Source organism: Erythrolamprus reginae, chromosome 2, assembly GCF_031021105.1.
Source record: "Erythrolamprus reginae isolate rEryReg1 chromosome 2, rEryReg1.hap1, whole genome shotgun sequence".
Classification (NCBI taxonomy): Eukaryota; Metazoa; Chordata; class Lepidosauria; order Squamata; family Dipsadidae; genus Erythrolamprus; species Erythrolamprus reginae.
Genome location: NC_091951.1, coordinates 335469532 through 335481651, shown reverse-complemented (window position 1 = coordinate 335481651; position 12120 = coordinate 335469532). Strand labels below are relative to the sequence as shown.

Here is a 12120-nt window from a genome sequence, read left to right as displayed (position 1 = left end):
TGCCGCCCCTCTCCGCAGACTCGGGGCGGCTCACAACAATAAAATACTAATTCAGACTATCCATAATGAGAATATTTTGCAGGCAAATGCTTAAATCTTATTTGGCGTCTGGTTCTATATTCAGCGAAGATAATCTATACAGCTTCGCTTCTATACAGCGAAGGTAATCTCTCTGGTGAAGACGGAAGAGTCCAATTCAAACAGAAGGAAAAGTGTTGGACAATAAAATATTTATATAACTTTATACATTATCAGTGCATGTTTAAAATAGAGTACAACTTTTTAACAGTGCAATCTACAAACCGTTTCAGCCACAGTACTGTAGCCAACATCCAGGTTTCTTTACACTGATGTATCTGGAGTATCCATGCTTCTTTTATAATATCTGCTGTTCCAGATGTTAGATTGTCCTTATTGTGCATAATGCAGACCATCTTGGTTGTGACAGGTGACCTCTCATGGTCACATGACCGAATTTTGGGTGTTTAGCAAGTGGCCCACATTTATGGCTGTTTGATGTGTCCTATGGTCACATGACCATGATTTATAACATTTTTGCTGAAAACCGAAGTTTACTTCTGCTTTGGGACAGAAATGCCCCATAGCTTGACCATCGCGTGTTCAATGAACGACCATTGCAAAAATAATCTCAGAATTTGATCACTTATGTGGGTGATCTGTTTTACGGCTCTCATGATTTATGACCGTAGTGGGTAGATTCCATTATGTCATAAATCAAGGAGTAGCTCTAGTGCCTCAAGCATCAATGAGGGAGCAAATGACTGAATGCTCCAACTAACCAATTCTTGCATACTAAGGTATTGTGGTTAGCTCTGGCCCAGCTCCTGCCCCAAGGGCTGTGGGGGTGAATGTGGGTGAAACATCCAAATGTCACAGGCCTGTTTTTCTGCCGACAGCTTCGGGCAGTGGAGTATCGTCAGAAGAAGGGAGTGACTGAGAGATGGGACCTTCAGAGGGGGGCCTGGCAGGCAGCCCAGGAAGAAGCCAGTCATCATCTTCCTTATCTTCGATAGACTCTGATGAGGAAGCAGTGATAGACCCACGTATGCATAGAGCAATGCATAGAAGAGAACATTTTCGTAGGTATTACAAGAGATAATAGAGTCCATCTGTGGTTGGGTGGGGTTCAAGTAATTAGGGCTGCTGTTAAATGGGCAATGTGCCGGCCTCGCAGTGTGGAAGATTATCTGATTATCACTGCCGTTCCGGATTTTCCCAGGACCTTGTGTTTGGATTTCAGGACTCTGACCATAAATCATAGTGAGTTTACAACGTCTGGAGAGGAGTAGCTGTGACGAATTCACAGCTACTGGTTAACTGACTTGAGTTTGTTGTTTTTGTTATTTCACTGCATTCAAGTTTGTTTGTTTTTACAAGTGAGCCCTTTGAATTCAAAAGAGGGTTTTTCTTCTATTTTTCTTTGGATAAAGAAACTATTGTTGCCTTTTCCTGTGTGTGTGTCTGTTTTTGCTACTTTTACATTTACTGTAATTGAAGGCTCGTGCCAGGAGCCGGCAGAACATAAGGGAAACGCCGACACAGAGGCTTTCTTTATAGCAGAGCAGCAGAACAGTTTTAGTGGGTTTTTTTCTAGAGAAAACATTCAAATACACAATTTTCAGTGGGACATTCTAGTTATAAAAACTTCCTGTAGGTAATAATCACTTGTGCTTTGCTGAAAGATTTTGTCATTTTTCTGTTGCTATTACTTTTCATTCAATTTGATGAAAACCATTTTTTCCCTCCGAGGAAAAAAGTATTTCCAATGAAATTTTTATAAGTAAATTCTTGTAAAATTCACATCCTAATTCCCAGAGGAAATAGTAATAGTCATTCACTTGGGTGTCTTTTGAGGAGGACAGAACCATCAAAGCTATTGATCATGAAGGTGTAATGTTACCTCTGGCTTAAAGCCAATTGGTCTTCAGGGGAAAATTGATAGAATCTTTTCTCTTTCTTCTTTGAGGGCACCCGAGACGCCACTGATTGGATATTGTAAGAAAGTTCAGAACTAAGATGATTTTGCCCTGTTCTTCTGATGGGTCTTCCATTGTACAATCAGTTCTCCAGTTCCTGCTTCCTACACTTTTATGAAATCCAGAGGAAAGGCACTATAGTGGTATCTCGATACTTGACTGCTTCAAAATTCATCAAATTTGATTTTCCATACAGTTTCATGTGAAAATGCTGCAGTACTTGGCTTTTGTTTAATATTTGATTCATGCTATAGGAAGAGGGGGATGGCCGTGAGAAACAGACAGGAAGTCAGCCATATTGGATGTTCATTGCAAAAGGAAGTGGGACAGCCATAGAGGGTGGACAAGAAGTCAGCCATGTTGGGAAGGTCATTGCAAAAGGAAGTGGGACAGCCATAGAGGGTGAACAGGAAGTCAGCCATACTGGGAAGGTCATTGACATAGGAAAAGGCAGAGTCGGAAAGTTCTTCCCAAAACAAAGGATCACATAGTCATGTGGTTTGTTTGGGACTCATCCTTTTTAGTACCCATCACACCTCCCAGAGTGAATTAATGCTGAGTACCAACCACCATATGTTAATCCTCTCGTAGGGCTTCTTCAGATTGGGAAGTGTGGGCAGGTAATAAAAGTAAGCTCAAAAGTACCCCAATAAGTTCCAAATAAAATCCCCAAGCACCCTGAGAGTCAAAAAAAAAGAGTCAGAAATCTCTTTGATAAGAGGAAGAAATGGCAAGACAAGACTTTGATATAGCATCATGAATAACCTACCTTGCCTCATGGTTTGCCTGGGCCCTAACGTTTAGGGAAAAGATTGCAGTAACCCTCCTGACATATTGTCTTACAATCCACTGATTTTTTTTCCTACTGCTAAGCTGAGGTGTGTGCAAATAAGCTGGTTTAAGTGACCTGTGGATCACAACCCAACCCCTTCTCACTCTTTCCAAAGCAGAGGTCCTTTGTTTTTAATGATTGCCTTCTTCAGATGTTCTGGAATCTTCTGGTTTAGTCCTCTGTTTATAGTCTTCTCCAGATCCAACGTCCACATCCTGGTAGTTAGCAAATTCTTGAGGTAGTGGAAACTCCTCAGCTGATGAATGAGTCCTGTGTCCAAAGATCCTCTCTTGCAGCTCAGCAATGTCATTCCTGATATCTGCCATCATCAACAACAAGAAGTCAAAGGAACCTGGTGGCCCCTAAAAAAGTTCAAAAAGAAGAGAGAGTGGTATTACTTGTCTTTCATTGAAATAGGTACTGTTGTGGTTAGCTCTGGCCCAGCTCCTGCCCCACGGACTGTGGATGTGGGGGAGACATCCACATGCTGCAGGCCTGTTTTGCCCCCGGTGGAATCTGCTGATGAAGGCTCCTCTGACCAAGAAGACATGAGTGACAGGGAGGAGGAGAGTGTGGCAGACAGCTCAGAAGGAGATCAATTATCTAGCTCCTCCTTGGATTCGGAACAAGAGTTAATGATACAGCCACGCATGCGGAGAGCGATGCATAGGCAACAACAACTGAGAGATTATTATCAAAGAAAATGAGGCCACCTGTGGTTGGGTGGGGCTGTGGTAATTAGTGAGGCTGCTATAAATAGCAGCCTGTGGGTTTGGCCATTGTGGAGGATTATCTGATTGTTGTGTTTCGTGACTGCTTTACTGACTTTGACCTTTTGTGTGCTGATTTTTCCCGCTTTGAAACTAAACCAGAGCAAAGTGTGTTTCACTTTGTGAAAGAAGAAGGACTGTGAATTGCCTCACAGCTGCAAGCTAAGTATCACAGAACTGATAAGGGACTTGTACAAATTACCAGTTTGTTTGGAGACGAGTGCTCTTTGATATACCAAAAGAGGGCTTGGTTTAAGTGAATTTTCATTATAAAGAACATTGTTTTGAATTTTCAAACGTGTGTGTGTCTGAAATTTGTACCTGTGAATTTTTGGGAGGAGTCTACCAGAGAGCCCGACAGAACAACTACATCCATTGAACTGGATATTTTTAGATAGGTTGGCTTCCACTCCAATTATCCCTAGCCATAAACTAGGCCCTGGCCATTTGACTGCCATGGCTAGTAGCAGAAGCAAATCAATTTTTTATTTTGCCTTAACTATGCTGGAGCAAAAAGCAATTTCCCAAACATTCATCTTAACTAAGGTCAATTTAGCCCAGTTGCATTTATTAATTAATTAAATTTATATAGCAATTCTGGATGGCACACAACTGTTCTGCTTTTTTCCAAAACATAAGTCTTTCTCTAGATATTGGTAGTTTAAGTTTCTCTTAGTAGATCTGAGCATCATTGAAATCAACATACTGTACACACTTGTTTTTGCAACTGACTAACTTCAAAAAAATAAATATACGTAATTGAAAAAATCACATTGTGTGCAGAAATGGATAGTTTAACCAAAGAAATAAAAATTATAGATGAGGAAGAGTACATTAACTGTAGGAGTAGGTTTTATCACTGGATAGAAAAAAGTAAAAAAAGTAAAATCAGAGAATTAATAAATATTAGATAATATGGGAAGTAAATGTCAGAGAATCGGTCACAAAATGAAAACCAAAAGACATACCAGAATAAGATCTTTGTTAAAACCCGATGTATATATGTAAATATAATTTATCTAATAGTAAATAAGCACTACTAGATTTGTACAACAGGCACATCACAAAAATTTCCAACTTTTATTTTAATATTTTTTTTCTTTTCTGTGTGAGTTTAACTGTTTGTATTTGGTGTGTTTAAATAAAGTTTACTGTTATTAAAAAAATAGAAAAATAAATAAATAAATTCAGATTTAGATCAATCTAGACAACATTCAAGAAGTGCTCCAATGCCATCAGTTATCATAAATGTCAATATATTGGCTGCAAAATATGGCCAGTGTAAATCCCTTATATGCATATTTCAATTTGCAAATCTTACTATTAATTGCATATTCTAAAAATGGCAAATGCAAATCAGCCACTCTATTCTGCCTGAGCAGGAGATTGGACCAGGGGTGAAATGCTCCCGGTTCGCTTGTGCCTATTGGTTGTTGGAGAGCTGATCATGAAAGGAGCGTGAGGCTCCACCCACCTGCCTGGAAGCCACCATTTTACCGTCTCACATGCAAAAAGCGTTTTGTGCATGCAGAGGGTGAAAGAACCCAAATGGAGGCATTCGGGTGGGTGGGCGGAACTTCACGCTCCCTTCACGATTGGCTCTCCAATGACCAACAGGCATGAGTGAACCGAGAGCATTTCACCCCTGGATTGGACTAGAAACCTCCAAAGTCCCTTCCAAATCTGTTATTCTATTTTTCATTCTAAGTAATGCAGCTTCTTTAACAAAGAGCAATTTAATTCATATTCAGCACTTTGCAAGTTCTTGTAAGATGGGTAAGTAGGAAATGAAGAGAAGAAAAGACTAACCATCCTATTTAACATTTTTTCTTTGTAATACCTTTTTTTCCCTATAAGAGAAAGGAAATAATAACCTTCCTGTGTCCCATTGAATGACCCAAAAAGATGCTGAATTCTCATTCATATTTTTTTTAATAGAAGCCTGCTAGCCATTTGCTTTTTAAAATTCTTGACATTTATCCAGGAAACATTCAAACTCTAAAATGTTCTTTATTTTAAAGGAATTCCCCACTTGCATAGAAACCACAACTGAGGGGCACTTATCCAGTTTAACGTATATGACAACCTATTGCATTCTGAAATAAAATGGAAGATATTTTACAAAATCCAACCAAATGCAATTTTCTTGTACAGAGAAGTTATAAAGACATAATGTATTTCACTTGGAAGTAATAGAAACATAGAAACATAGAAGACTGACGGCAGAAAAAGACCTCATGGTCCATCTAGTCTGCCCTTATACTATTTCCTGTGTTTTATCTTAGGATGGATATATGTTTATCCCAGGCATGTTTAAATTCAGTTACTGTGGATTTACCAACCACGTCTGCTGGAAGTTTGTTCCAAGGATCTACTACTCTTTCAGTGAAATAATATTTCCTCGCGTTGCTTTTGATCTTTCCCCCAACTAACCTTAGATTGTGTCCCCTTGTTCTTGTGTTCACTTTCCTATTAAAAACACTTCCCTCCTGAACCTTATTTAACCCTTTAACATATTTAAATGTTTCGATCATGTCCCCCCTTTTCCTTCTATCCTCCAATAGTGTCTACTCAACAGCCTGACCCATACATATAAAACAACCTCAGTGCTAACTAGCTAAAATCATGAAGAACCTACCCAATGAATCAAGACTTTCATTCTTTCCAGTGATCAAAAGGTTGTAAGGGATAAGAGCAAGATTATTTTAAAAATATGAAATGCATAGGGTGGGATACACTAGGATTGCAAATATTATTTATGTACAGGAGCATAGAGCTTTCTCCTCCTATTTTTTTCCACAGCAACAATCCTGTGTGATTGTGTAGCTGAGGGTGGACTACAACACTGCCTTCCCCATTTAGCTGCTCTAACCAATGTACCACCTTGCTAGTGACTCAAACAAGTCTATTTTCCCCTAAAAGATTTAGTAAGGTAACCATAAGGTGACATCACCTTTGGAGCATAATGGAGATTAGATTAGATTGGCTCAGAATCTTACTTGTGTTCTAAAACAGGGATCTCCAACCTTGGCAACTTTAAGCCTGGTGGACCTGGGAGTTGAAGTCCACCAGGCTTAAAGTTACCAAGGTTGGAGACCCCCTGTTCTAGAAAGTACTAAAAACTTCGTTTTACCATAGAAACATAGAAGATTGACGGCAGAAAAGGACCTCATGATCCATCTAGTCTGCCCTTATACTATTTCCTGTATTTTTATCTTAGGATGAATATATGTTTATCCCAGGCATGTTTAAATTCAGTTACTGTGGCTCTACCAACCACGTCTGCTGGAAGTTTGTTCTAAGGATCTACTACTGTTTCAGTAAAATAATATTTTCTCATGTTGGGAATCTGGCTGTGACGTGACACCTTCATGACTGTTGCATTGTTTGTGATGTAGGGATGGGTGTACTGATTGTAAATGATGTGGATATTGTTTTTAATGGTTTTTCAAAATTTGGTTTTATTATGGTTTTATGCTTAGTTGTGTTTTGTTACCATGTTTGTGTGAGCTACCCAGAGTGATGTTCGTTAGACGGGCATCTGTTTAGATTGAATGGATGAACAAGCAGCCTTTTATATCTGCTTTATTACAATATTATAAGAGGGATATTCTTTTAAAACAGGGGTGTCAAACTCACAGCAGGATGCTTAAACTAGCCCGTGGGGCCACCCTGGAATCAGTGAAGGCAGAGGCCTACGGTGCCTCTGCCAGTGAAAATGGAGCTTGGGAGGCTTGTGTGCAGCCCGACCGAGCTTCGTTTTAGCTGGCAGAGGGTTGCAGGAGGCTGTCCCAGCTGGAAAGGGAGCTCGGGAACCCGTTTTCACTGACAGAGCGCATGGGCCTCCATAGGTACCCCGACACAAGTGACATTGATCTGGCCACACCTAACCCAGCCCACCTGAGGTCACATACAACCGTGATGCAGCCCTCAATGAAATCAAATTTGACACTCCTGCTTTAAAATCTAGTACATTTGGTATTTAAATGCAACACTTCCTGGCTAACGTATAAAGAGATTCTATTTGCACTGAGATTAGATTTGGGTGTGATTAATATTATTATTTTATTATTTATTAGATTTGTATGCTGCCCTTCTCCGAAGACTCGGGGCGGCTCACAGGGTACAATATGAAACAATGTGTACACAAATCTAATTGATTAAAACTATAAGCTAAGATCCCACTATATTAAAAACAGTCAACCAACTCAATCACAACCACACATCACATTTGGAAGTCAGGGGGGGGGGCATGATCTAATTGTCCCATGCCCGGCGACATAAGTGAATATTAAGACTGTTGTGAAATGTGAGGAGGGTGAGGGCAGTGCGAATCTCCAGGGGGAGCTGATTCCAGAGGGCCGGGGCTTCCACAGAGAAGGCTCTTCCCCTAGGCCCCACCAGATGACATTGTCTGGTCGACGGGACCTGGAGAAGGCCAACTCTGTAGGACCTAACTGGCCGCTGGGATTTGTACCTCGTGATACTTACAGCTGGGCCCTTCTCTCCGGGTGCACCTCTTTCACCCTGTAAGAAACATAATTTTGGTTAAGTGGCCTTAATTGAAATTGAACAAGAACTTGATGGCCTAAAATCAAAACTCCAAACAGTGCTACAGTCCCACACTTAAAACTGACTGCTGTAGGATTCTATGCACATCAATTTAGAAGAGAGAGTTCACTGGGACTAATTTGTAATCAAACGTAAATGAGATTGCAGCTCATTTAGTTTAATTTGTCTTAACTAGATTACGGTATTAATTTTTATAGCAAAATTGGTAATTGATTACCTACCAAAGGTAAAATGCTTGCAGCATTTTCCAAGTATGTATCACAAGAACAATGATTTATTAATTAGATTCACAATCATTCATATATAGCAGTGGGTTGCTACTAATACAGTCTGGTTCTATGAATATGAATATATCTATGAATATATCCACTGCAATCAATATGAAATTAAATAGATATAATGTAATAGATTAAAAATAGTATAAAGATAGAGTATTCTTGCAATATTATAAATTTTAAAATATAAATGTAAAGTGTTATTCTTTATATTTTATTACTAGATTAAGTAATTTGATATTTTATAGATAAGAGAAATTATTAGAGCTATATGAACTATAACATAAAGATAAAAGAGTTAAATTTAATAAGAACATAGAATGTATGTGTTATATTTCTGTATCGATCTGATTAGATTTAGACTTTTTTTGTGTACTAGTTAGACTTCTATGATAAGCGGAGCAATGGTAGCTCCTTTAAATGTTGAATGTCATTTGTCTTATTTGTCTAATGAAAAATAATAAAACATATATTTAAAAAAAGGAAATTAAATATCTAAATATAGTGGTGGTGTGAGGTGCACGCATGCAAACCAGTAGTAATGGGATTTAGAACCCATCACTGTTCATGCCCAAAGGATACTCACTGAAATTAAAGGGACTTATTAGTCATGACTAATTTAATTTCCTATTGATTGCAGAGGATATATTCTAAGCATACCAATGTTGTGATCAGAGGCAATAAAGACTACTTATCCTCTCTTAATTTCACTTAATGCTAAGCATAACATGCCAAATTACAATATTTATTCTGAACTCATTCAGATCAACAAGTTCCCTCTGTGGAATTTCCTAACTGAAATGACTCAAGGCAGAACAATGCAGGAGAAATGTAGTAATGACAATAGGTTGTGCAATACACAAACATTCAGGTTCTTAATGGTTTTCTGAAAGCCAGCAAAAAATAAAATAAAAATACAACAGGATACAATCTATGATAAATCATAGCTTAATAAACAGTGATTATTGCATCAATTTCTTTTGGATGTCTCAAGTTGTAACTTCAGTGAAACGTTTCTGTAAGTTTTTGGGTTAATGACTGTTCTGTCTGGGTGCCCCCAGACTTCAACACCAACTGGAAAAAGCAGCCAGACACGCTGGTAAAAGCAAAAGCACTTTATAGTTTGAAAAATAAACACAGAGAAAAACCTGTTCTTCCCAACAGGCAGGCTATGAGGCTTCACAGCAGAGTCCTGATGGCCAGACAATACAGCAGACTTCTTGCTGGCACACCCACCACTGTAGAGAATAAGACCCACACCTTTCCCCCCCAAGGTTTCAGTATTCAAAGTCACAAACCAGAATTCCAAGACGCCAAAGATCACAGCCAGGTCCCAGGACTCCCAAAGATAATACTCCACAAGCCAGGAAGGGTGGGTCTGCCTTTTCAGCCTTTCCAGAGAGCACCACACCCAAACCCAGCTGTTGCCTCTTTAGTGCTGAAAGTACCTGGCTAATTGTCCCCTTCGTTGTGTTGCTCTTCTCTGCCGGAGATCGATTATTGCTTGTGCATTTTCATCTAAGGAATCCAGGCTGCTTGCTGGGGAGAGCTCCCTCTCGGGGGACTCTGGCTGTCCTCCCTCTCCCTCAGCCTGAGATTCCTCCTCCCCGTCTGCCTGAACCTCCTGTTCCTCATCCTCCCCCTCTGAGCAGGAAGCCGGCAGAGGATCAGCCGTTCCCTGAGGGGCCTCAGACGGAATCACAACAATGACTATGTGAGTTAATTCTAAATTGGTTACTAGGATAAATATTGGAAAGCAAACAAAGAAAGAGAAATGCGTTGGAAGTGGGAGTAAATAGGATCAAAGTAGCCCAGCTTTTTATTCACTTTCTCCCTTTCCAGTTTGCAAAATGAAGAAAACTGAATATGAATAATACAAAAGAGAAGGACTCTCATAAGGAAGAAGGAAGGAGAGAAAGGAAAGAGGGGAGAAGAAATAATACTTCTAACCTTTGCTCCATCTCTTCCTGGTGCACCTGGAGGACCCTAGAAGATAAATGTGCATTCCTCAAAAACTTGGTGTCAAATATGGTCAAGAGATTATTTTACACACTTAAGAACGGAGACATCATACTGACCACAGGCCCCCTTCTGCCCTGCTTAATGTGGGAGAGGTCTGGAGATGGTCCCATTGGCCCCATGGCTCCTCTAGGGCCCGGCACCCCGGGAGGACCAGGGGAACCAGGAAATCCAGGGCTCCCTTTTGGACCTGCAACCCCTGGAATGAAAACACGGCAGTAAAATTAAGGCTGCGGGTAGCTTCGTTGGACAATTTTGCAGAGAAAAGGGATATTTATGGTTTTTCTAAGTCAAAAAATTGGAAGGCATTTTTAGGGCTGTTGACAAAGTTTTTTAAAAAGCACAAATAAATCAGCCATGGGGGTGGTGGGGAGGAAACCTAGCAAGTAAATAAAAAAGGAGGAGTCAACAGCAATTAAAAGTATTCCAGAAGTGCTTTAAAAGCCAAGTGAAGCCTTTTTGTTAGTGCCAAGAAAATCAGGATGGATTTCAAATTACTGTTCTGTAACTTGATGAATTAGAAGTCTAGGATGCAATTTTGTATTAAAAAGGAGAGAATTCCAAATAATGCAGTGGTTCTCAACCTTTCTAATGCCGCGACCCCTTAATACAGTTCCTCATGTTGTGGTGACCCGCCGCAACTATAGGTCTAGCACCAATTCTCCCAACAAAGCTTTTAGCTGATTGGCAGGAAGGTCAGAGGGGAAACCCCCACTGTAAAGGCCTGATTGGTCGAATTGTAAAAATATGTTCCAAGGCTCCAGAATAGAAGCTTTAGTCATGGGAAATTTGTCTTTTCCCATGGTCTTAGGCAACCCCTGTGAAATGGTCATTCAGTGGTACCTCTACCTAAGAACGCCTCTACTTAAGAACTTTTCTAGATAAGAATCGGTTGTTCAAGATTTTTTTGCCTCTTCTTAAGAACCATTTTCTACTTAAGAACCCGAGCCTGGAAAAATTTCCCAGGAAATTTGAGAGCAGCACAAAGGCCCGGCCAGTTTCCTACCATTCCCCCCTGGGTTTCTCTCTCGTGCCGGGTGTATGGGAGGCGTGTGCTCCTCCTCGCTGCCTCAAAATCTCTCTCTCTTTTTTTAAGCCTTAAAATTTTGGATTTTTTTGATTCCCCTCAGCTCATCTTCTTCCTAAGGCAGCGACTGTCCTCCTCCTCTTCTTCTTCCTCCTCCTCCCACCCAAATTCCGAGCTTTTATTTCTTTCCTAATGGGTTTGCACGCATTATTTGCTTTTACATTGATTCCTATGGGAAAAATTGCTTCTACTTACAAACTTTTCTACAACCTGGGCCTAGAAAGTTTAGAACTAAGACGCCTTAAACAAGATCTAAGTATTGCCCACAAGATCATATGCTGCAATGTCCTGCCTGTCGGAGACTACTTCAGCTTCAACCACAACAATACAAGAGCACACAACAGATTTAAACTTAATATTAACCGCTCCAAACTTGACTGTAAAAAATATGACTTCAGTAACCAAGTTGTCGAAGCGTGGAACTCATTACCGGACTCCATAGTGTCATCCCCAAACCCCCAACACTTTACCCTTAGATTATCTATGGTTGACCTATCCAGATTCCTAAGAGGTCAGTAAGGGGCGAGTACAAGTGCACTAGAGTGCCTTCCGTCTCCTGTCCTATTGC

At 40.1% G+C, this 12120-nt stretch overlaps 1 protein-coding gene across 1 annotated transcript in view; it reads right to left on the bottom strand.

The window, feature by feature from the left end:
* Nucleotides 1-213: 213 nt before the first annotated feature.
* Nucleotides 214-12120, bottom strand: part of CCBE1 (collagen and calcium binding EGF domains 1) — a 251303-nt gene continuing 239396 nt past the window's right edge. Inside the window, exons 8-11 of the mRNA XM_070736913.1 lie at nt 10525-10664; nt 10397-10432; nt 8091-8126; nt 214-3191 (exon numbers count right to left, since the gene is read on the bottom strand). Coding sequence (XP_070593014.1) covers nt 2961-3191; nt 8091-8126; nt 10397-10432; nt 10525-10664 — 443 coding nt within the window. The 3' untranslated portion in view covers nt 214-2960. The remainder of the gene's footprint in view (nt 3192-8090; nt 8127-10396; nt 10433-10524; nt 10665-12120) is intronic.